Source organism: Oncorhynchus clarkii, chromosome 15 (assembly GCF_045791955.1).
Source record: "Oncorhynchus clarkii lewisi isolate Uvic-CL-2024 chromosome 15, UVic_Ocla_1.0, whole genome shotgun sequence".
Classification (NCBI taxonomy): domain Eukaryota; kingdom Metazoa; phylum Chordata; class Actinopteri; order Salmoniformes; family Salmonidae; genus Oncorhynchus; species Oncorhynchus clarkii.
In genome coordinates, this window is record NC_092161.1 from 17,744,908 (window position 1) to 17,770,525 (window position 25,618).

Here is a 25,618-nt window from a genome sequence, read left to right on the forward strand (position 1 = left end):
TCCCCACATAAAGCTATTTTGTGGAATAATTACAAGCCTGAGTCTGTAATACCTACATGTTTCAAGCAGACCATCATAGTCCCTGTGCCCAAGGAAGCGAAGGTAACCTGCCTAAATGATTACCACCCCGTAGCACTCACGTCGGTAGCCATGAAGTGCTTTGAAAGGCTGGTCATGGCTCACATCAACAGCATCCTCCCGGATACCCTAGACCCCCTCCAATTCGCATACCACCCCGCATACCACCCCAGATCCACAGATGACGCAATCTCAATCACACTCCACACTGTCCTTTCCCACCTGGACAAAAGGAACACAAATGTGAGAATGCTGTTCATTGACTACAGCTCAATGTTCAACACCATAGTGCACACAAATCTCATCACGAAGCTAAGGACCCTGGGACTAAATACCTCCCTCTGTAACTGGATCCTGGACTTCCTTACTGGCCGCCCCCAGGTGGTAAGGGTAGGCAACACGTCTGCCACTCTGATCCTCAACACTGGGGTCCGTCAGGGGTGTGTACTTAGTCCCCCCCTGTACTCCCTATTTACCCACGACTGCGTGGCCAAACATGACTCCAACACCATTATTAAGTTTGCTGATGTCACAACAGTCGTAGGCCTGATCACCGACAACAGCCTATAGGGAGGAGGTCAGAGAACTGGCAGTGTGGTGACAGGACAACAACTTCTCCCTCAATGTGAGCAAGACAAAGGAGCTGATCATGTACTACAGGAAAAGGCGGGCCGAACAAGCCCCCATTAACATCGACGGGGGCTGTAGTGGAGTGGGTCGAGAGTTTCAAATTCCTTGGTGTTCACATCACCAACGAAATATCATGGTCCAAATACACCAAGACAGTCGTGAAGAGGGCAGGATAAAACCTTTTCCCCCTCAGGAGAATGAAACGATTTGGCATAGGTCCCCAGATCCTCAAAAAGCTCTACAGCTGCACCATCGAGAGCATCCTGACCGGTTGCATCACCGCCCGGTATGGCAACTGCTCGGCATCTGACCACAAGGCGCTACAGAAGGTAGTGCGTACGACCAAGTACATCACTGGGGCCAAGCTTCATGCCACCCAGGACCTATATAATAGGCGGTGTCAGAGGAAAGCCCAGAAAACCCTACATTTGTTTTATACACTGCTGCTACTCACTGTTTATTATCTATGCATAGTCACTTCACCCCTACCTACATGTACAAATGACCTCAGCTAACCTGTATCCCTGCACACTGATTCAGTATATATAGCCTCGTTTTTATTGTTTTTTACTTTTTATTATTCAGGTCAATATTTTATTAACTCTTCTTGAACTGCACTGTTGGTTAAGGGCTTGTAAGTAAGCATTTCACAGTAAGGTCTACATCTACACTTGTGACAAAGTTTGATTTGATTTGGATTTGATTTTGGATTGACGTCTGTGCGCAGTGAGTGGGATAGTTTTATTTTTCAGTGGGACAAATACACTAGAATGACTTTTCAGTCCTGACTTAAATTTGCTTGAAAATCAGAAACAAAGTTGGAAGATCCCTTTCATCTTTGATTCCCAACCAAATTTACTGAGCTTGAGCAGTTTTGACAAAAACAATGGATATACACTGAGTGTACAAAACATTAGGAACACCTTCCTAATATTGCATTTCACCCCCTTTTTCCCTCAGAACAGCCTCAGTTTATCGAGGCAAGGACTCTACAAGGTGTCGAAAGCATTTCACAGGGATGCTGGCCCACGTTGACTCCAATTCTTCCCACAATTGTGTCAAGTTGGATGTCCTTTGGGTGGTGTACTTTTCTTGGTACACACGCCAAGCTGTTGAGCGTGAAAATTCCAGCAGCGTCGCAGTTCTTGACACACTCAAACCGGTGTGTCTATCACCTACTACCATACCTCGTTCAAATCCACTTAAATCATTTGTCTTGCCCAATCATGCTCTGAATAGCACACATACATACACAATTCATGTCTCAAGGCTTAAAAATCTTAAAAACTTAATTTAAAAATCCTTCTTTCTCCTCCACTTAATCTACAATGGTTGAAGTGGATTTAACAAGTGACATCAATAAGGAATCATAGCTTTCACCTGGATTCACCTGGTCAGTCTATGTCATGTTGCTAATGTTTTGTACACTCAGTGTATGTTGCACTAAGAGTTGTGCAAAGTTCGTAGAATCTTATTCAAAATTATTTACAACTAATGGCTGCCAAAGGTGCTTCCAACTCTGGGCTGTGAAGACATACACAATCAAAACATTCATTTGGAAAATGTTATAATTGTTCTTTGACTTTAAAAATGTGTAGAAGGTTGTGTAGATCGGTAGGAAAGAAAATCAAATGTTTTCCCTTTATAGATTTCATTTTAAGGCAGCAAAATATGAAGTGCAAAGGGTGTGTAGCCGTACTAGCGAATATAATACGCTTTTTAATAAGTCATGCTATTACCAACATACAATCTCAATAACCTTAGACAAATGTTGGTCTTGTCAATACAGTAATATTGTACATTTATGCACTGACCATGTATAATCCTTTGTAACAAATTTCAAAAAAAAAAAGTTTGAATTAGCCAAATACAAAATCATTGTTGACAAAGCGTTTTTATTTTTAACACGTGACACTGCAGTTAATGACAAAAAAATAAAACAAATGGTTAACTCAGGAAAAAGTGGCATCTCACTAAAACTCAGTGATGGTGTATAAACTGAGTAAAACATGTTCTTTTACAGAGACATTTCAAAATGGAACTACTCGAAGCAATAAACCACTGGACAAAAAAATCTATGATGTTTCTTGCTGTCCCATTATTTTCTCTTCAAGGCCAATAAATATTACCATGTTATAACTTAGCCATTTCTGTTTATTAGCTACCACATTCCATGATAACATGTAATCTACAATAACATGTTAAAGAGATCCCCAGCTACCATGTATCCAGAAACTATGTCATTGAATGGCCACAGAAGGCCTAGTATTCAATAATCTTTGCACCCCTCAAGATATTACAGTATAAACCATTTATAACATGCACCAATACATGCACTGTCATTAGTGTCTGCAATCCTGAAGAGTAAAATAGGATCATTGTATACTTTATAGAAGCTTATACATCACAATACTGTTCACAATAGTTCAGAAATGTCAAGATTGCAATCCAACTTCCTACACCGTTATTGGGTGTTACTTGAAACTGTGTACATAGCGAAATATGACAACCATGTTGCCAGTTAGCTCTACATTATGTGGACATAATCTAATCAAAGCCTGTGTGAGGCTTAACTGGTACATGACATGTAAATAACCCACTAAACTCACAGAAAGAGGTGAGATTGTGTGACTTGTTGACTATAGATTGTATCAACTATATTTACTTGTGGAGCTGGTTTAAACCAAACCCTTATGTCATCGGACAGAAACAGTACGAAGCGAAGTGTTAATGAGATAACAAAAGCTAAACAGCTAACTTTCTGGCAATCACTGTCAGGATTTTATTGAAACATAGATTTCTCCTCAACTCCCTCTCCCCTTCCCTCCTTTGTACATAAAACACAGTTAGTGTGGATGTCTAAAAGCGAAACATAATAATAGAAATGAAATGCAAAGGAGTATAAGAAGGCCCCGGCCTGGTCCTGGAGGACTATGTTGGGCTCTATTCAAGCAAACCCGCAAAGCACCTTTCCAGGACAAGTCGAAAACATTATTGTTGTTGTGCTGCAAAACTGCACTTTTGGAATCATGAAGTCAACACAACACTGTTACCTGTGTGAAACGAAAAGAAACTGCACTACCTAACAAATTCAAATGTGCTTTCTATTGTGTGAAACATGTTTTCGACTGCATTCCATTGAATATGTATTTTTGTCTGCTAATGTTGTCTATTTGAGGGTTGCAATTCTTTGATTGAATTATATAAACAATTTTCATGAACTCTGATCACGTGGGGCATGCCACCAATGCCTTAAATGAAACCAAAAGCAAAACGTATTACATGATTACTTTAAACATAATTTTCAGCGGATAGTGTGGCTATGATAGTTGGTGCCTGTAGTCTAGACAAGGTAAATTGAACAACTCATTCAATTAATGTATCATACTGATGCAGCTCTCCAGGACCAAGCTTAAAACAGACACTTGCGGAATGGACTCTGCCTACACCATGGTAAGGCTAGCCCTTGGGTGCATCTCAATAATCTAGAGTAGCCTCCTTTCCTCATCTCCTCTCCTTCATCTGTACTGACATGAAAATAACTGGACTGGTGAAAGTCAATTTCCCAGTAGGCATCCAATCCACCTTATCCCTTCCAACTATTCAATCATTGAAGATGGAGGAGAGGAGACAAGGGGAGAGGAAAGAAAACCACTTGAAGACTATTGAGATGAATCCCTTAGTTGAAGCACTCCACGTAGTTGGCGGGGAGCATGCCTGATTTGCCGGTCCTCTGCACGGTGCCGTACATCCAGCCCTCGTCGATGGGCTGAGCGTTGACGATGACGTCACCGTCGCGGAAGGACACCTCGTCGTGGTCCTGCGCTGAGTAGTCGTACAGCGCCCGGTACACTCTCTGAACGGGAGGAGTGGGAACAATGTTAATCATGTGGGTTTGTGTCTACAACATTAATAGTACAACATAAATATCACGGCACACAAGTAGTTGACTGTGTGAATATTTTTTTGTTTATTATCGTCAACAAATATTTGACTGACATATTTTGGATAATTTCCTAATTTAATTGACCATGGCATACAAATAAGATCCCGTAGGAATTCCAAAAAATGACAATAATAGACTGCTTGCATTGGAACTCACCATGGTGACAGATGGGGGGGACTGCACAGACCTCACAGAGGACATGCTGGTCTGGTGCATGTAGCCATACCCATGCTGCTGCTGCTGAGCACTCTGATGGTACGCCCCAGGTAGCACAGGAGCTTGTCGTCAAAGACAGACAGGAAGACATTGATAACAACATTTGGAGACCTTTCATTTATTGCTCAAAACTGTTTTTTTGAGCAGGAACACCATCTCCTTTGAGTCGCACTGCGCATACTAGGTGATTGTTAGAACATCACAAAGAAATCTAAATGGAACCATGCCATCCCCAGTTGACCTGGAAATCAATCAAATAGTTACTGACTGTTAAGTACGTCTGTGGGCAGGGAAGAGAACTGTGAGAGAGTTAGAATTAAAACAGTTAAACATCACAACCATCGTCAAAACCCTAGGAGGCTTTCAAGCATTGGATTAGGGACTCCTGTGTACCTCATGTCAGTAGGCTGTTGGACAGGTTGTATAGAGAAGGGCGAGGGAGGCATTCTGTTGGTCAGACACGTGCTGGGAGAGGAGTTAGGTAAGAGGGGAATCAGGAGTCACACTGAAAGTCAATGGGTGAATGAATGATGTCTACTCCTTCTACCGTATGTGTGTGTATGTATGTATGTATGTATGTGTGTGTACGTGTGTACGCACGTGCTTGTTATTGGTGTGTTGACTCACAAGTCCAAGCATCTGTATGACCTAAAATTTCAAAAATCTAATTTCTAAGTGTCTATATGTTTACATTTTTCTGACTGAGCTCTGACTACCTCTGTCCTGGGACTGCAGTGCGGAGCTGCTGCTGCAGACAGACAGGCTTTTGTCCCACAGGTCAGAGGCAGAGGCCAGTGAACTCACGGACTGGGCCTGCGAGTGCACCGACTGCTGAGACTGCTGCCGGGTGAGGCGGCTCGCACGCTCTGATGCACAGCCACAAGAGGGCGACAGAGACAGTAGGAAAAACAACAGTGAGGAAAATAACAGAGCAAGGCAATGGAAAGAAAATAAACAGAGAACGTAAGGAGGAGGAAATGATTGTAGAATGTACAAGAGATGAGTGGAGCAGGAGGAGGATACAGGAAAGTGTGGAGGGAGATGAAAGCATGTTGTAGGGTTTTGTAGTACCAGACAGTCTGTGGAGACTTTTAGACTGAATGTTATCCTCCACAGGGTCAAAGTCAAAGATTGAGCCTGGGTCCGTCCGCCACACCTTAAGGTCTTTGACAGGGGAAAGGTCAGGAAAAGGTCATTTAGACTTACAGAGAAAAGACAGGAAGACAACAGAAATCCACAGTTTAAGTCATGTAGATTACAGAGAGTAAACACATACAGTTTCGGGCCAGGTGAGTAGAGTCCAATGTGGAGCTTCCGTCTGCAGAGTGAGAAACTTGTCACAATGGATCTTTTCTGTTTCCACAAATGTAACGTGGGCACATCTGGGCTTGGATCCTTGTTGTCACTGACACTAAACAAACCCTAATTGCTAGACACTAGACAGCAAATGTAATTGAAAAATCTTGTTCAAAGGACATCACAAATTCCCCGGACTCGTCAAAGATTAGATTCATTAATTTCCCTGACTTTAAGGTCAAATCCTTTTTGAGGATGTGTGGTGCCTGCCATTTTGTGTGCTGCTCACCTACGATGATGCCTCCAGGTCTCCTGTCCATCTCCACCACCTGTGGGTGCACTCCCTTGTAGGCTGCCTCGCTCATCATCAGCTTGTTCCGGTGGTGCATTCTCTCCATGCTTTGTTCCTCCATCACTGGGGTGCAGCCTCGGCCCCTAGTCCGCTCAAAGTCCTCGTGGTATTTCGCCTGGCAAAGCAAATATGGGGGGGCACCTTTTCAGCTTCACGATAACAAGTCAGAGTTTTATGTGGCAGCTTAATGAGAGGAACATTATTGATGTGCATTAACACATTTGTGAAATCGTGTCACACCAGGCAAATCCTCTGTCAAACGCACAAAAACACATGTGCCGAAGCCCATACACACACACACACACACACACACACACACACACACACACACACACACACACACACACACACACACACACACACACACACACACACACACACACACACACACACACACACACACACACACACACACACACACACACACAACACACACACACACACACACACACACACACACACACACACACACACACACACACACACACACACACACACACACACACACAAACAGTGTGCATTTTGGTCAGACAGAAAAGGGTGCATTTTGGTCAGTATGCAAAAAAACTCCACACAAGTAACCATGTAAAAATATTTTTATTAGTAAAACACACACTCACAGACACGCTCACAAACACACGCTCATTAGGGCTCCATCATGAATGGTAACAGCCATGCTGTTAACTCTTTAGCTCTGTGGGTTAAAAGTGCAGCAGTCCCACCCGCAGTGTGCTTGACACGTGTTAACTCGCTCCATGGTCTATGCAACCGCCATGGTAACCTGAGCTCTACCATGGAGATATCGTTCTGGGACTTCCTGACACGCCTCAGTTCGGGCGTGTCCAACTCGTTGCAGGACCGGCCCTTCATCTCTTTCATCCCGCGCTGGTACTTCACCTGGAACACACAAAAGATAAGCATGGTCATCCTCACCAGCACACTCCCACCTGGGTTTTGTTGAATCTAAAATGTAGTGCCATTTCCACGACATAGGGCACTGCTTGCAGTCAGAGCCCACATACATGTTGCACAGGAGGTTACTGACCGATTTTAAGTGTGGCCCCACGGACCTCGGTGAAGACCTGATGCGGCCCACAGGCCAAAATGAGTTTGATGCCCCTGATATGAAAGCTCATCTGACCAGAATCAGTGGCACCTTAATCGGGGAGAACGGGCTGGTGGTAATGACTGGAGTGGAATTTGTGGAATGGTTTGATGTCATTCCATTTGCTACGTTTCAGTCATTATTATGAGTCATCCTCCCCTGATAGGTTGTCATTTCAGGTGCATCCTATGTGACTTGCCGAGCTGATGTTCTCCTGGTTCTGACGGACTCTCTCCAACTCTGGGGTGACTCCTACACTGGTGGCCTGCAGCTGCTTTTTATACTTCACCTGTGGTAACACGATATTCACACAACATTAAAACAACATTCACAAGTCAGAGTTTATCTGTCTCCACAACCAGAAAACCAGTTTGCAACCAGAATATTACATTATTATGACGTCCCATGCCTCCTAGGTATCATTAGTGATTGGCAGCTGGGTGAAAATAGTGTCCCGGTTCAGTTGCCATGGCTTCAGAGGTCCTGGGCTGCCTGGCTGGGACCCTGTGTCCCTCCCTCCCTCCCGTCTGCTCTGCTCCCTCAATGGGGGATTGTTCAGCAGGGTCCACTAATGGCTGTAATGACTTAGACTGGACCAGGACCAGTGTGAAAGGCTGTCTGTGTCAGGCGGGACAGGACAGAGTTTCAGACCAAAATAGTGTTCAATAACAAACCAAGGAGGAGTTTAAATGTAATGCCAGGAGCAAATTCAATGGTAGGCATTGTATCAGTAACTAAATGGTTGTTCAGTGTGTTTGCCGTTTTTCATTTTTAGTTTGCAGCAATGAAACTGTAGAAAACCCAAACAAAACCAGATGAAACCAGTTTTCAAAACAAGCCCTTCCTGTGAGGTCAAAGGTCAGACAAGGTTCTCACAGAGCTGATGTTCTCCTGGTTCCTGCGGACCCTCTCCGTGTCAAGGGTTTCCATGACTGCCGTCCCGCTCCCCACCCCCTCTCTGTATTTCACCTGGACATGGAACAGAGCCGTCACACAATCTTACAGCGGCACTGTTAACTTGCTCAGGTCATAAAAATAATTCCCATCAACACTCATCATAATATTGAAGACCTTGTTAAAATAAGAAAGCCAAGTACATAATAGAGCTAGGTTCAGATCTAGATACAGATCTAGGTTCAGATCTAGGTTCAGATGTAGGAACAGATCTAGGTACAGATCTAAGTTACAGCAACATACTGTAGTTCATAAGATCCAAGGACTATATGTACAGTACATGGTTGTGTAGAACAAAGGATTACATCTTACATCACTGATTTTCTTTGTGTTCTCTCTGGCGAGGATGATTTCTGGCGTGTCGGTGACAGAAGACATCAGGCTTCTGTGCAGCTTTGAGTCCCAAGCGTACCGACACTGGAGGTTTAGAGAAAAAGGGCAACTGTGTAGACAGATAATACTGCAAGTTATAAAAGTGTGTGTGTGTGTGTGTACTGTGTCCCTCACTGAGCTGATGTTTCTCTGGTTGTTCTTCACTCTCTCCATCTCGGGGGTGTCGAACCCATACGAACCCCTCAGCTTCTCTGCTTCATCCTTGTACTTCTTCTGCATAAAGCCGAGAGATTGACACTCCATTAAAGCACATGTCCCATTCATTAGTGCAACATAAAGGGCTACTCATGGTGGCATGCAGTACAGAGAGGTACCTGACTGTAGACATCTTTCATGTAGGCGGCGTGCAGTAGTTCTGGTGTGTCCGTCACCGTACCGTACGAGCTCTCCCTCAGCTGGGCTGTCTGCTTGTAGGAGGCCTGAAAAAGTCAAACACAGACTAACACTTACAGTACACTAACCGACTTAGGTTAGCTTAGCAACAACAGGATATTAAAAACATCATGACAGTAACACTGGTTTTCGTTTCCTGTTGCATAACGTTTGCTACTGTTTTCCCCCAATGAACACGATCAAGGTTTTGTTTTAGAGTGAAACTAAATAGACACAATATATTCTCTAAAATGAATGTTTTATGAGGTGGTTTCATAAGACAGCGATGCAGACCGACGATGCTTAGGCCCATCTATAAGTGATGAGGGAAGACCATACGTTGTCTGTGTGCGTTGCGGTTATGTAATGGAGCCCTGAGGCTGGACGGGTCCATCTGCTGCCTGTTATTTTACCTGATTATAATGACGGTGGAGTTGATTAGTATTACTGTGGGCAGGTCTGTAAAAGAGAGCAGGTGTTCTCAGATGGAAAAAATTGCCACAAAGCAGATGTGATACTTTACTGCTGCGTCACATTTGAAATATTGAGAATTTAAAATATGACAAATGTGACTGGTTCCATTTCAGCCTTTAACCCGTTGGTCTCTCCTATCTAGTTCAGAAGAGGCTGGTGGGAGCAGTTATAGGAGGGTGGGCTCATTGTAATGGCTGGAAAGGAATTAATTAACGTGGTTTCCATGTGTTTGATGCCATTCCATTTATAACATTCCAGCCATTACAATGAGCCCATCCTCCTATAACTCACCCCACCAGCCTCCTAGGGTCTACATATACCAAAGGCTTTGGATAGTTGTAAGCAATATGATTATGGCTCAACTTAGACTCCTATTAAGACTAAGCAGAGCTTCCACCATAATGCTTTTACCTATGCAGACCAAAGTTGTAGGGGCTAGGTAGAGAAATGGAGCTGGGCCTAACTAGTGGTATGGGTTGGGCCCTACCTGGCTGGTTAACTAGCGGTATGGGTTGGGCCCTACCTGGCTGGTTAACTAGCGGTATGGGTTGGGCCCTACCAGGCTGGTTAACTAGCGGTATGGGTTGGGCCCTACCAGGCTGGTTAACTAGCGGTATGGGTTGGGCCCTACCAGGCTGGTTAACTAGCGGTATGGGTCGGGCCCTACCTCGCTGGTTAACTAGCGGTATGGGTCGGGCCCTACCTGGCTGGTTAACTAGCGGTATGGGTCGGGCCCTACCTGGCTGGTTAACTAGCGGTATGGGTCGGGCCCTACCTGGCTGGTTAACTTGCGGTATGGGTCGGGCCCTACCTGGCTGGTTAACTAGTGGTTTGGGTTGGGCCCTACCTGGCTGGTTAACTAGTGGTTTGGGTTGGGCCCTACCTGGCTGGTTAACTAGTGGTTTGGGTTGGGCCCTACCTGGCTGGTTAACTAGTGGTTTGGGTTGGGCCCTACCTGGCTGGTTAACTAGTGGTTTGGGTTGGGCCCTACCTGGATGGTTAACTAGTGGTTTGGGTTGGGCCCTACCTGGCTGGTTAACTAGTGGTTTGGGTTGGGCCCTACCTGGCTGGTTAACTAGTGGTATGGGTTGGGCCCTACCTGGCTGGTTAACTAGTGGTTTGGGTTGGGCCCTACCTGGCTGGTTAACTAGTGGTTTGGGTTGGGCCCTACCTGGCTGGTTAACTACTGGTTTGGGTTGGGCCCTACCTGGCTGGTTAACTAGTGGTTTGGGTTGGGCCCTACCTGGCTGGTTAACTAGTGGTTTGGGTTGGGCCCTACCTGGCTGGTTAACTACTGGTTTGGGTTGGGCCCTACCTGGCTGGTTAACTAGTGGTTTGGGTTGGGCCCTACCTGGCTGGTTAACTAGTGGTTTGGGTTGGGCCCTACCTGGCTGGTTAACTAGTGGTATGGGTTGGGCCCTACCTGGCTGGTTAACTAGTGGTATGGGTTGGGCCCTACCTGGCTGGTTAACTAGTGGTATGGGTTGGGCCCTACCTGGCTGGTTAACTCTGTGGCCTTCTTGGCCCTCTGCATTTCCAACACGTCACCACTGATCTCCATGCCTTTACCCATGATGTCATTCTCCAGGTCCTTGCGGTACTCTTTCTAGAGGGACAGATTCAACACTGCTTAATTCTCACATAATGTAATGATGGTGTGATATTGTGCATCACAAAAGTGAAGTGTGTGTGTGTGTAAATTCCAAGAAGTAAAAAAACTGTGAAAGTGAAAGATGAGTTTTTAAGCAAAACTGTACCTCATTGAGGATGTGGCTGGCATTTTTAGCCCGTATCAGTTCTGGTGTGTCCTCCAATCCCAGCCCTGAGAGCCCCCTCCCCTTCACCTCCAGTCCTTCCCTCCTGTACTCCTTCTGTAGGCACCAGCCATAGAAATATCATTACTAGAATGGACATTCCCAATCAAGCAAATGTTTTTTAATTCTAACTGAATGTATGTGTAGATGGTGCATTTCAGCAGATGGCAAAATGGACTCAGACCATAGACTTAAGACCACATTTCAAGTATAGAGACATGTGATTTTGAGATGAACTATCCCTTTAAAATATCATATGTTGGCACATACCTCACTCAGGACGTTGCTGGCGTGGCGGGCAGTCAGGTATCCAGGGGTCAGGTCAACATCCACTAGGGCCTTGCCCCGGATGTGGTCATCATATTCCTTCCTGTACTCTCTCTGATGTCAGTGGGGGAAAAAAGGCATGCCATCACCCTTCTGTCATTACCACACACACACACACACACACACACACACACACACACACACACACACACACACACACACACACACACACACACACTTCAGCATGTTACATCATTACAGTAAAGGCAGGTGTGTCACCCACCTCGCTTTGCATTTTCTGAGCCTCCTTGGACACTCTGTAAGACTGTGTGTCCACAAACTCCATCTGGGACTTGCCTTTGTTTCTCTCATACTCTTCCTTGTATTTCACCTGTTAGGGAAGCACATCCATTAAACCACAAGAGGCAGAATCATCGACGATCAATAACGTGTGTGGGAGTTATAATGTACAAGGTACATAATAATATGTACCTTACAGTACAGGGAGTGCATACATTTGTTGTGTGTGTATGTGATCACTGCAGGAGGGGAACCTACAACCTTGCTGCTAACGCCACCCTTATCCAACAGAGCCACACAGGCCAGTTATCTTTTTAAAAAACATCCGGGAGATCCACGCCGTTCCACCTCAGGCTCATTTAGATGTTTTGACCCTCAGCGTTTCAGTAAACCCCATGGTAGTATAGACCACAGCGTGAGGAGTCTCTTACTATACCCACCTGGCTGTGCAGTACCGCATTCTCCCTGTGGTGGAGCTGTTCTGCTGTGTCCAGTGCTATATGGTAGTGTCCCTTAGACTGCTCGTACTTCTTCTTGTACTCTATCTGAATAGACAGAGGACAGGTGTTTGTTAGAGCAGGGCTGGATCAAAAGCCTGCACAGTGCATATTCGGCGGCTCTCTAGGAGGGTTACTAGACGTTCTGATCTGTATCAGGGAGAGGGAAACATTTACGTTGCTCTGCAGCTTGCTGGCGTGTAGAGTGTGTTTCAGCTGTAGTAGGTTGGGCAGGTCCATGGATCCCTCGATCACCTGGTTCTGGTTGATCTTATACTTCACCTGTAGAGAACAAACAAACACAGATAGAAACCTTCCTGAAATGAGTGTTGTCCTTCACATGCAGGGGGGTGCAAGGCATGGTCGAGGAAGCAATGTGAGGATTCTGTGAGGTAAACAACAGAGGATTCACCTCACTCATCCCCACGGGAGTGGTACAACTGGCTTGGGGTCTATTCTCGTTTTAATTCAAGTCAACAAAAATGGCCCATTGTTTTTAGTGAGGATGCTTTCAATGTCAATTCACTTCCTGAATTGACTGAATTGAGATGACATTAACACCAACCCTGGTAAATACACAGGAAATCTGTTCTCAAATCCTAAGACGTCTGACATGGGAACTTTCATCCTCACAGCGCAGGCTACAGCTTCTCATCCAAAGGGCCCCACTCTCTTTAGTTTCAACCAAACCCTCCATTTGCCTTTAAAAGGTTCCCATGGAAACTGCTAACACGGCAGCCTGAATTTTAGCTAAGTGCACGATGAAAGCAATAAAACATAGGAACCTCAATGGAACAAACCCAGGAGACTGGAGAGGAGCTGAGGGGGGTGTCCCATTGAGGTTCCATTTACAGGCTGTTTCTGAAGGGACATTGGAGGAGTGTACTGTAATACCCAACTACTGAGCCGAGCACAGCTGAGCTGCCACATTCAGTAGCCAAACGTTGTTGAACGTTGCAGATAGAAATGCTACAAATAGAGCCGGCGTGATTCCTTATTCTACATGTCAGAGAGGCATGTAGAAAAACATGACTGTTCTACATAGCTTATTTCTATCTGAAAGTTGCGTCCTGCTGAACATGCCCCAGGTTACGCATCCACCATAACGGCCAGAACTGTGTTGGAAAGGACAATGTGGGAAGAAAATCAGAGTCAGCACAGCACAGTTTGGGCCGGTGCAATAGTGTGAAATGGGTATATAGTTGAAGTCGGAAGTTTACATACACTTAGATTGGAGTCATTAAAACTCGTTTTTCAACCACTCTACAAGTTTCTTGTTAACAAACTATAGTTTTGGCAAGTTGGTTAGGACATCTATTTCGTGCATGACACAAGCAAGTCATTTTTCCAACAATTGTTTACAGACAGATTATTTAACTTATAATTCACTGTATCACAATTCCATTGGGTCAGAAGTTTACATACACTAAGTTGACTATGCCTATAAACAGCTTGGAAAATTCCAGAAAATTATGTCATGGCTTTAAAAGCTTCTGATAGGCTAATTGACAACAATTGAGTCAATTGAAGGTGTACCTGTGGATGTATTTCAAGGCCTACCTTCAAACTCAGTGCCTCTTTGCTTGACATCATGGGAAAATCAAAAGAAATCAGCCAAGACCTCAGAACAAAAATTGTAGACCTCCACAAGTCTGGTTCATCCTTGGGAGCAATTTCCAAATGCCTGAAGGTACCACGTTCATCTGTACAAACAATAGCACGCAAGTATAAACACCATGGGACCACGCAACCGTCATAATGCTCAGGAAGGAGCTTCTGTCTCCTAGAGATGAAAATACTTTGGTGCAAAAAGTGCAAATCAATCCCAGAACAACAGAAAAGGACCTTGTGAAGATGCTGGAGGAAACAGGTACAAAAGTATCTATATCCACAGTAAGACAAGTCCTATATCGACATAACCTGAAAGGCCGCTCAGCAAGGAAGAAGCCACAGCTCCAAAACTGCCATAAAAAGCCAGACTATGGTTTGCAATTGCACATGGGGACAAAGATCGTACTTTTTTGAGAAATGTCCTCTGGTCTGATGAAATAAAAATAGAACTTAATGACCATCGTTATGTTTGGAGGAAAAAGGTGGAGGCCTGCAAGCCGAAGAACACCATCCCAACCATGAAGCACGGGGATGGCAGCATCATGTTGTGGGGGTGCTTTGCTGCTGGAGGGACTGGTGCACTTCCCAAAATAGATGGCGTCATGAGGGAGGAAAATGATGTAGATATATTGAAGCAACATCTCAAGACATCAGTCAGGAAGTTAAAGCTTGGTCGCAAATGGGTCTTCCAAATGGACAATGACCCCAAACATACTTCCAAAGTTGTGGCAACATAGCCTTATAAGGACAACAAAGTCAAGGTATTGGAGTGGCCATCACAAAGCCCTGACCTCAATCCCATAGAAACTTTGTGGACAGAACTGAAAAATCGTGTGCGAGCAAGGAGGCCTACAAACCTGACTCAGTTACACCAGCTCTGTCAGGAGAAATGGGCCAAAATTCACCCAACTTATTGTGGGAAGCTTGTGGAAGACTATCGGAAACGTTTGACCCAAGTTAAACAATTTAAAGGCAATGCTACCAAATACTAATTGAGTGTATGTAAACTTCAGACCCACTGGGAATGTGATGAAAGAAATAAAAGCTAAAATAAATCACTCTCTCTTCTATTATTCTGACATTTCACATTCTCAAAATAAAGTTGTGATCCTAACTGACCTAATACAAGGAATTTTTACCAGGATTAAATGTCAGGAATTGTGAAAAACTGAGTTAAAATATATTTGGCTAAGTTGTATGTAAACTTCCAACTTCAACTGTAAGTGCACCACGTGACTGGGGTTTGTGTGGGGACGGACAGGGCGCGTTGGAGACCCACCTGGCTGGTGAGAGCGTGGGCAGCCTGTGTGTGTTTGAAGGACACACAGTTGCTGGGGTTGTACTGGGGCTTCTGACCCTTGAACTCCCTCTCAAACTTCTCCTTGTAGTGCACCTGATGTGTGTTATGTGTGTGTGTGTGTGTGTGTGTGTGTGTGTGTGTGTGTGTGTGTGTGTGTGTGTGTGTGTGTGTGTGAGAGGGAGAGTGAGAGACAGAGATATGTGAGTACACACAGCGACAGCAGAAGTGATGAGGCACACACACCATTACCCCCTTATCCTCCCATTTTTCTCCCCCTCAGCATTCCACCTCCCCCTCCTCCCCATTCAGCTCTCCGCCCAGCAGTCATGACAAAGCACATCTGTGGTGCTAAACCAGGGGACCCAGCAGGTCTGGGACCAGGCCAGGCATGAATGTCCTTTCATTAAACAGTGGCCGAAGGACAGAACACTAAAAACTACATGGCCCTGTCTCAATAAAATTGTCTCCTTCCCTTGTCTCATTAACAGTGGCAGAAGGGTATGTCAGAACAGTATCGAGATGCATGGTTTTGTCGCAATACACTTAAACCATCTCTTTTCATTGTATCCTTTCCTTAGCTCCCTCCCTTTATGGTTGGAGACAAACTAATTATCCAGTCAATGGTACAATACCTGGTTATAAAATGTAAAACAGTAGTACACACACACACACACCACACACACACACACACACATATATATATATATGTAATGTTTTATTATCTTACCAGGCTAGCGAGTTTGGAGGCCACTTTGGCATGCTCGATATCAGATCTTCCCAGAACATCATTGTAGATTTCATGCTTAGTTTTACTCCTATAGGACACCTGTGAACCAGAGGAACCAGAGAAACAAGGGCAAGCAGAGACACACTATGAAAGGGCTAACTTTGCTATTCAGTATGTATTCTCTCCGTGTTATGTTCATGGACTTCTCCCTAAATGAAACAGACTGTGTGTATGAGAGAGAGATCCCAGCTAGGGACCAGGACTGGGACTGTCGATGTGGTGGTAGAGCAGTGGAGGTGTTGAATATTTGATGAGTGCTGCTACCCACACACACTGCCTCACCCACACAGCACAAGCAAAGTTGTGTGTCCCACTGTAAATTAACTGCTTAATAAAGCCTTCATAAACCCTTTATAAGAACTATAAAGATGTTTCAGACATTATTCACAAGCAGTTATCATATGCTATATAAAGGGTGGCAATAACGTTTATGGCAGAACACATGATGTAAGGTCCTTTTATCACCATTATGTAGTCGGACTTTGCTTAGATATGAATCGTTAACAGCTATCTAGTTCTGAATCTAAAGTTCATTTAGAGTGTGACACTCGTTTCATCTTGGGACTAGAGTGAGGTAAATCAACACCATGTCCAACACCTTTTCATTAAAAAAAACTAAAGACTAAAAAATAGAATATATATAGAGTTGAAGTCAGAAGTTTACATACACCTTAGCCAAATACATTTAAACTCAGTTTTTCACAATTCCTGACATTTAATCAGAGTAAAAATTCCTTGTCTAGGTCAGTTAGGATCACCACTTTTTTTTAAGAATGTGAAATGTCAGAATAATAGTAGAGAGAATTATCTATTTCAGCTTGCATTTCTTTCATCACATTCCCAGTGGGTCAGAAGTTTACATACACTCAATTAGTATTTGATAGCATTGCCTTAAATTTGTTTAACTTGGGTCAAACGTTTTGGGAAGCCTTCCACAATAAGTTGGGTGAATTTTATCCCATTCCTCCTTACAGAGCTGGTGTAACTGAGTCAGGTGTGTAGGCCTCCTTGCTCACACACACTTTTTCAATTTTGTCCACAAATGTTCTATAGGCTTCAGGTCAGCACTTTGTGATGGCCACTCCAATACCATGACTTGCAGTCCTTAAGCCATTTTGCCACAAATCTGGAAGTATGCTTGGGGTCATTGTCCATTTGGAAGACTCATTTGCGACCAAGCTTTAACTTCCTGACTGATGTCTTGAGATGTTGCTTCAATATATCCACATAATTTTCCTCCCCCATGATGCCATCTATTTTGTGAAGTGCACCAGTCCACCAAAGCACCCCCACAACATGATGCTGCCACCCCCGTGCTTCACGGGTTGGGATGGTGTTCTTCGGCTTGCAAGCCTCCACCTTTTTCCTCCAAAATTATGGCCAAACAGGTCTATTTTTGTTTCATCAGACCAGAGGACATTTCTCCAAAAAGTACGATATCCGTCCTTGTGTAGTTGCAAACCATAATCTGGCTTTTTTATGGCAGTTTTGGAGCAGTGGCTTCTTCCTTGCTGATCGGCCTTTCAGGTTATGTCAATATAGGACTCGTTTTACTGTGGATATAGATACCTGCTTCCTCCAGCATCTTCACAAGGTCCTTTGCTGTTGTTCTGGGATTGATTTGTACTTTTTGCACAAAGTACGTTCATCTCTAGGAGACAGAACACGTCTCCTTCCTGAGCGGTATGACATCTGCGTGGTCCCATGGTGTTTATACTTGCGTACTATTGTTTGTACAGATGAACGTGGTACCTTCAGGCATTTGGAAATTGGATTGGAAATTGGATCAAGGATGAACCAGACTTGTGGAGGTCTACAATCTTTGTTCTGGGGTCTTGGCTGATTTATTTTGATTTTCCCATGATGTCAAGCAAAGAGGCACTGAGTTTGAAGGTAGGCCTTGAAATACATCCACAGGTACACCTCCAATTGACTCAAATTGTGTCAATTAGCCTATCAGAAGCTTCTAAAGCCATGACTTTTCTGGAATTTTCCAAGCTGTTTAAAGGCACAGTGAACTTAATGTATGTAAACTTCTGACCCACTGGAATTGTGATACAGTGAATTATAAGTGAAATAATCTGTCTGTAAACAATTGTTGGAAAAATTACCTGTGTCATGCACAAAGTAGATGTCCTAACCAACTTGCCAAAACTATAGTTTGTTAAACAAGAAATGTGTGGAGTGGTTGAAAAACTCCAACCTAAGTGTATGTAAACTTCCGACTTAAACTGTATATATTATATTGTATTTGCTGTAAATGCACTTCAGAAAAAGTTTGATTTGACATGAACTCACGTCGCTGGCCAGTTCAGTGGCCTGTTTGGCGTTCAGGATATCAGGTCTGTCCGCCAATGTGGTGAAATTGTGGTGTTCCTGTTTTCCTGTCCTGTAGTTGACCTGAAGGCAGGGAGGAGGGAAGGAAGTGTTAGGATTATTTGCAGAGCGATTCATTTTTTGCATTTCAGGGGCATTCATTCAATCATCATCATTTGTGTACTGTAACATTCTGTGTCCAAATGCAATGTCTCCTCACTGGTTGATATTTCTGTAACAGAGAGATGAAGCCTAGTGATGGATATTAGAACGATCAATGGGAACGATCAGTCGGATCCTTTGGCCCACTTTTCCCTGGGTGATGTTGATGCATACTGACAACTCTCAAATGAGCAACGTGGCCAGAGGGCCCTCAGAATCCATTATGGGATATTGGCACACAAAAATCCCTGACCTCAACCAAACATGCAGAATGTGGATAAAATCTGCATTTGTGTGCACTTAATTTTTCCATGGATTCATATCCATGTTGACTCAAACTTCAGACAAATGTATTTTATACAGCACAAGTGACAACAACTAGCTAGCCTAAACCAGAACATTTCCCATGATTGTAGCTTGTGTGACCTACAGCAGTATAACAGTTACCGCTGCTGCCTTAGAGTACATGTAAGCCAGGTTCGAATCTGGCCAACTCCCTTCTAACAAACCCTCCTCCTTACTGTCCTGTCTCTCTTATTCACTATTTCTTCATTTATAAACATAAAACAGTTTGTATCAGGGGAAATGCATTGTGGGTAATTACTTCGCTCTGCTGTTTGTTGACTTCCATAGCGTGGGAGACCTCTGGTAAGGTCTCCATGGTGGTGTAAGTGGACTGGCCTTTCTCCGCGTTGTACTTCTCCTTGTACAGTTTCTGGAGAGGACGACAGACCAGAGAGAAGGGCAAGAAAACCATTACTTATTCAACGTGCTGATTACACGAGACCCTGGAATGGATACATCACCCACCCACACACAGTACATGAGATTCCCATCTAAGCGTTAATCATTTAGCAGGAGGGTGAACGTTAACAATATGCAGCTAAAGAATAACCGCTCGTTATCCAGGTATGATACCTCTGGTATGAACCAGTCACAGGGCACTGAGAGGTGATGGGCGCCAGTGTTATAGCTCTTTGGGAAATGGAGTGATGGGAAGAATAGATCAAGTGGGTTGTGTAGAAATACAAATCTGAATAATACACTAAGCATATGTTGATCACCTCAAACCTCTGATCGGTGTTAGGGAGAGAGATACAGACAGAGACAGAGAGAGACTGAGCCAGACCGAGACTGGGACAGAGAGAGACTGAGCCAGACAGAGACAGAGACAGAGACTGAGCCAATCAGAGAGAAACAGAGAGAAACAGAGACAGACAGTGGACTGAGACAGAGAGTGAGACAGAGAAAGACTGAGCCAATGAGAGAGAGACAGAGAGACAGAGCCAGACTGAGCCAGACAGAGAGCGACAGAGACAGACTGAGCCCGACAGAGAGTGGACTGAGACAGACAGAGGGGGTGTGTCTGGGTCAGTGGGTCTGCCTGCAGAACAGTAGACATCACAGCTGTTCCCCTCAGCGTCACGCCTGGTTGGGCACCTTGATACCCACTCCCTTGTCCAATCCATTGGCACTGAAGAGTATTAGGGGTAAGGGATTGGTTGGGCTGTGTGTTCCACTCAAATTACAGGGCATTCCACCTGGACTTCTGTATGAGCACTGATCCAGCACATAGTTATGCTATCCTCCTTTAGCAGGTGTCTCAGACTTGATGATATTCAGGTATAACATAGCATCAAGCTGGACACAAAAAAACAGACAGAAACATGGACTGCAGCTGTGGACCAGATACTGGCATGCTTACATCACTCTGGTGCTTTGCCACTTCTTTAGCAAATGCAGTCTCAATGGTCTGGGGCATCTGTGAGTACAGACTGTGGCCTGTGTCCTTCCTACCCTCTTCTTTGTAGCTTTTCTGAAACAAGAAGGGAACGTCATGGCACATACTGTTTAACAATATGTATTATAAACAACGCACCCACCCACCCAGTATACCTGGCTGTAGAGCTGGGAGAGCTCTTTGGCATGCTGGATCTCACTGGTCTGGGGCATGAGGGAGTACAGAGAGTTGCCCATCTCCTTTTTCCCAGCTTCTTTGTATTTCCTCTGAAAACAACAACAACATTGTGAACTCTTCGTGGCTCTGATGATCCTTCCTCTCAACTCCACCAAGAACCCATCTAGAAACAATCAGCTTGAGAAAAAACTCAGCATAGAAGCAACAACTGGAATATTTGAGCTATTTGATGCTGGCTGCAGTAGTTGATATGGTAAGTCTATGACTAACATAGAGCCATTCTGCAGGAGTGTGATTGAAGCTGCTGGTTTTTCATCACACAGTTAGTAGAACAACGCTGTGAGCCGCACCTGAGACATCTCTTGAGACATTTCTTTAGCAAACTTAGTCTCCATGGTTTCAGGCAGTAGTGCGTACAAGCAATTGGAATGTTCCTGGGTGTCACTTTTGTAATTTTGCTGAAAATAAAAAAGGATACCCCCCCAAAACCCAACCAGAATGTTTGAAAAATATATACCATTCTATGTACACTTGAAGTCGGAAGTTTACATCCACCTTAGCCAAATTCATTTAAACTCCGTTTTTCACAATTCCTGACATTTAATCAGAGTAAAAATGCCCTGTCTAAGGTCAGTTAGGATCACCACTTCATTTTAAGAATGAGAAATGTTAGAATAATAGAAGAGAGAATGATTTATTTTCAGCTTTTATTTCTTTCATCACATTCCCAGTGGGTCAGAAGTTTACATACACTCAATTAGTATTTGGTAGCATTGCCTTTAAATGGTTTAACTTGGGTCAAACGTTTCAGCTTTCCACAAGCTTCCCACAATAAGTTGGGTGAATTTTGTCCCATTCCTCCTGACAGAGCTGGTGTAACTGAGTCAGGTTTGTAGGTCTCCTTGCTCGCACACGCTTTTCAGTTCTGCCCACAAATTTTCTATGGGATTGAGGTCAGAGCTTTGTGATGGCCACTCCAATACCTTGACTTTGCTGTCCTTAAGCCATAACTTTGGAAATATGCTTGGGGTCATTGTCCATTTGGAAGACCCATTTGCGACCAAGCTTTAACTGATGTCTTGAGAGGTTACTTCACTATATCTACATCATTTTCCTTCCTCATGTTGTCATCTATTTTGTGAAGTTCACCAGTCCCTCCTGCAGCAAAGCACCCCCACAACATGATGCTGCCATCCCCGTGCTTCACGGTTGGGATGGTGTTCTTCGGCTTGCAAGCCTCCACCTTTTTCCTCCAAACATAACAATGGTTATTATGGCCAAACAGTTCTATTTTTCTTACATCAGACCAGAGGACATTTCTCCAAAAAGTACTATCTTTGTCCCCATGTGCAGTTGCAAACCGTAGTCTGGCTTTTTATTGGCGGTTTTGGAGCAGTGGCTTCTTCCTTGCTGAGTGGCCTTTCAGGTTATGTCAATATAGGACTCGTTTTACTGTGGATATAGATACTTTTGTACCTGCTTCCTCCAGCATCTTCACAAGGTCCTTTGCTGTTGTTCTGGGATTGACTTGCACTATTCGCACCAAAGTACGTTCATCTCTAGGAGACTGAATGCTTCTCCTTCCTGAGCGGTATGATGACTGCGTGGTCCCATGGTGTTTATACTTGCGTACTATTGTTTGTACAGATGAACGTGGTGCCTTCAAGCATTTGGAAATTGCTCCCAAGGATGAACCAGACTTGTGGAGGTCTACAATTTTTGTTCTGAGGTCTTGGCTGATTTATTTTGATTTTCCCATGATGTCAAGCAAAGAGACATTGAGTTTGAAGGTAGGCTTTGAAATACATCCACAGGTACACCTCCAATTGACTCAAATTATGTCAATTAGCCTATCAGAAGCTTCTAAAGCCATGACATCATTTTTTTGAATTTTCCAAGCTGTTTAAAGGCACAGTCAACTAAGTGTATGTAAACTTCTGACACACTGGAATTGCGATACAGTGAATTATAAGTGAAATAATCTGTCTGTAAACAATAGTTGGAAAAATGACTTGTGTCATGCACAAAGTAGATGTCCTAACCGACTTGCCAAAACTATAGTTTGTTAACAAGAAATTTGTGGAGTGGTTGAAAAATGAGTTTTAATGACGCCAAGCTAAGTGTGTGTAGACTTCCGACTTCAACTGTATATCTTTTTCAAGAACACATACATTAAAATCTACAGTACATATCATCTGAAAATGCATATATTACACAGCATTTATTTTCTTCATAAAATGTTTTGTAAAATATACCATGTATATATTTTCACACAAATAGAAATATAGAGTACATTTGATTTTTAAATGCATGTACAAAACGTATGCTGCATACACTCAGAGTCAAGACATATTGACACACGTGCGCGCCTAGTTTACCTCGCTCTGCATTTCTGAAATCTGTTTGGCAAACTCTATCTCCTTTGTCCCCGGCAGCTGAGAGAAAATGCTGCTGGATATCTCCTGTTTCCCTTTCTGTTTGTATTTATTCTGAAAGACACAACAAGTTCAGAACAAAACTGCCATTTTGATCTTGTATCAGTCCATTATCATAGCCTGTTGTACTACAGTAACATCCATCCATCCACCCACCTCACTCTGCAGTTCTGTCACTGTTTTAGCAAACTGAATCTCAGTGGTTTCTGGAAGCTGAGAGTACAGGCAGGTCAAACTCTCCTTTTTACCGCCTTCTTTGTACTTATTCTGGAGAAGAAGAGGTGTGTGTATGCTTCAATTTCAATGAAAAATGATTAAGAAATGCTGTTTTATTGGGAATGCTAATTTCATACAACTGAGGACACCTGAGACATTGTTGACTTGTCTACCTCACTCTGTAACAGAGAAGCCTCTTTTGCGTGCTGGGTCTCCATAGTCTCTGGTAACAGGGCGTAGAGACAACTGGAGGCCTCTTTCTTCCCTGCTTCCTTATATTTAGTCTGCGACGCAATGAAAACAATCATGTTATTTCTGAATTTCCTTGTCAGCACACTAACTGTTATCAAATAGAGATGATATCTACCATATCTATTTATCAGCTGTGTTTTCCAACTCCGGTCCTCCAGTACCCCAACAGCACACATTTTTGTTGTAGCCCCAGACAAACTCACCTGATTCACCTAATTGAAGGTTTGATGAGTAGTTGACAAGTTGAATCAGGTGTGCTTGTTCTGTGCTACAACAAAAAAATGTGTACTGTTGGGGTTACTGGAGGACTGGAGTTGGTAAATACGGCTATACTGTGTAGTCATTGGAACTTGCCGGAACATAACTTTTGTCTGTAATTATTATTGTTCAGTATCCTTGAGACAGCAACTAAATAGAAAGGAAGTGGAAAAACAATCAAGAGCGTCCAAGTCTAACCTCACTCTGAAGTTCGGTCACAGCCTTCACAAACTGGGTCTGTTTGGTCTCTGGTAGTTGAGAGTAAATGCAGGTAGAGATACTCTTCTTACCTTCCTCTTTGTACTTGTTCTAGGACACCAATGGGAAGAAACCAAGAATTGGACTCAGTTTGACTTTTGGATTTAGACACTGGGGATCTGTAGAGTGTTGTTAGTCAGGTGTTATTGGGGGTGACTTAGAAATAATCAATAATATAATCAATAATAAAATCTTTCACTGTCATTAGTGTTAAGCCCAAGCTTTGGCTGTTTGTTCTTTACCTCGCTCTGGAGGTCAGAGACTTTGGCAGCAAACTGGGTCTCTGTAGTCTGGGGGAGCTGAGAGTACAGACTACTGGACTGGGTCAGTTTCACATTCTCCTTGTACTTGTTCTGGAAAGACAACAAATTGGAGCCCTCATTAAGCCCTAGGATGATATTTTCACTTAGCACAGCATTTATTTCAAAATGAGTAAGTACGGTTAAAAACACTGCCTTTATGTGTATCTTAGAATTGGTGGAATATAGTATGAGGCAAATAGACCTTTACCTCACTCTGTAACAGAGAAGCCTCTTTGGCGTGCTGGGTCTCCAAAGTCTTTGGTAAGGTGGAGTAGAGAGAAGTGGAGGCCTCTTTCTTCCCTGCCTCCTTGTATTTAGACTAGAAGACAAAATACGACATGATATTATCTCACATAATAGGTCATGAGTCATTTCTTATATCGACATTGACATACAACTTATGAATTACAATGTGCTGAATAAAATGTTCCCTCTTTTCAACGACTTGCTAAATGCACTTCCCGGAATAAACATTGTCACTGTATCTTATCACCGTCTCTTTCACCACTTAAGAAGAGAGCGTAGAGAGACATGCTTATCAATAAGGCAGAGGTTGTCTACGTCTATTTAAGAGAGGAGATAGAGGAGGCATCTGCTGTGATACCATGCAGGAGTGTGATGGAAGCTGCTGGTTTGTCATCACACAGTTAGTAGAACAACACTGTGAGCCACACCTGAGATATTTCTTGAGACATTTCTTTAGCGAACTTGGTCCCCATGGTTTCAGGCAGTAGTGCGTACAAGCAATTGGACAGTTCCTGGGTGTCACTTTTGTAATTTTGCTGAAAGGTACAGAAAGTGTTGACAAAAATGAATAAAGTATTTTTGTCAGGATTGAAAATCAAGATTAAACTGTTTCAGTTGGTAATGAGTGAATGCAAGGAGACACAAACAAATGATTCCTATAGTAACTATTCCTATAGTAACATGATCAAAATGAAGAACTACATGCACACACATTTTTTCTTTGTGAGTGTTTCAGCTAGACATTAGAAGGAATATTTTACAACATAACTTTTATGGAACAGGTATAGATAGACATTCTACATTGACTAAACAAAATGAAACAGTAAAGTAATCTGAGCAACAACAACAAAAAAAAAACTTTA

The 25,618-nt window shown here is 43.5% G+C and overlaps 1 protein-coding gene across 1 annotated transcript in view; it reads right to left on the bottom strand.

The window, feature by feature from the left end:
- Positions 1-2,349: 2,349 nt before the first annotated feature.
- LOC139366996 (nebulin-like) overlaps positions 2,350-25,618 on the bottom strand; it is a 58,410-nt gene continuing 35,141 nt past the window's right edge. The window contains exons 47-78 of the mRNA XM_071104841.1: positions 25,184-25,291; positions 24,718-24,828; positions 24,450-24,560; positions 24,148-24,258; positions 23,613-23,723; positions 23,380-23,490; positions 23,167-23,277; positions 21,139-21,246; positions 20,767-20,877; positions 20,576-20,686; positions 19,475-19,585; positions 18,691-18,792; positions 16,333-16,431; positions 15,585-15,698; positions 12,872-12,976; positions 12,638-12,742; positions 12,181-12,288; positions 11,901-12,011; positions 11,574-11,687; positions 11,312-11,422; positions 9,285-9,389; positions 9,085-9,183; positions 8,890-8,994; positions 8,500-8,592; positions 7,823-7,912; positions 7,311-7,415; positions 6,456-6,633; positions 6,147-6,188; positions 5,942-6,034; positions 5,587-5,736; positions 4,811-4,932; positions 2,350-4,564 (exon numbers count right to left, since the gene is read on the bottom strand). Of these exons, the coding sequence (XP_070960942.1) occupies positions 4,388-4,564; positions 4,811-4,932; positions 5,587-5,736; positions 5,942-6,034; positions 6,147-6,188; positions 6,456-6,633; positions 7,311-7,415; positions 7,823-7,912; positions 8,500-8,592; positions 8,890-8,994; positions 9,085-9,183; positions 9,285-9,389; positions 11,312-11,422; positions 11,574-11,687; positions 11,901-12,011; positions 12,181-12,288; positions 12,638-12,742; positions 12,872-12,976; positions 15,585-15,698; positions 16,333-16,431; positions 18,691-18,792; positions 19,475-19,585; positions 20,576-20,686; positions 20,767-20,877; positions 21,139-21,246; positions 23,167-23,277; positions 23,380-23,490; positions 23,613-23,723; positions 24,148-24,258; positions 24,450-24,560; positions 24,718-24,828; positions 25,184-25,291 (3,543 nt within the window). The 3' untranslated portion in view covers positions 2,350-4,387. The remainder of the gene's footprint in view (positions 4,565-4,810; positions 4,933-5,586; positions 5,737-5,941; positions 6,035-6,146; positions 6,189-6,455; positions 6,634-7,310; positions 7,416-7,822; positions 7,913-8,499; positions 8,593-8,889; positions 8,995-9,084; positions 9,184-9,284; positions 9,390-11,311; positions 11,423-11,573; positions 11,688-11,900; positions 12,012-12,180; positions 12,289-12,637; positions 12,743-12,871; positions 12,977-15,584; positions 15,699-16,332; positions 16,432-18,690; positions 18,793-19,474; positions 19,586-20,575; positions 20,687-20,766; positions 20,878-21,138; positions 21,247-23,166; positions 23,278-23,379; positions 23,491-23,612; positions 23,724-24,147; positions 24,259-24,449; positions 24,561-24,717; positions 24,829-25,183; positions 25,292-25,618) is intronic.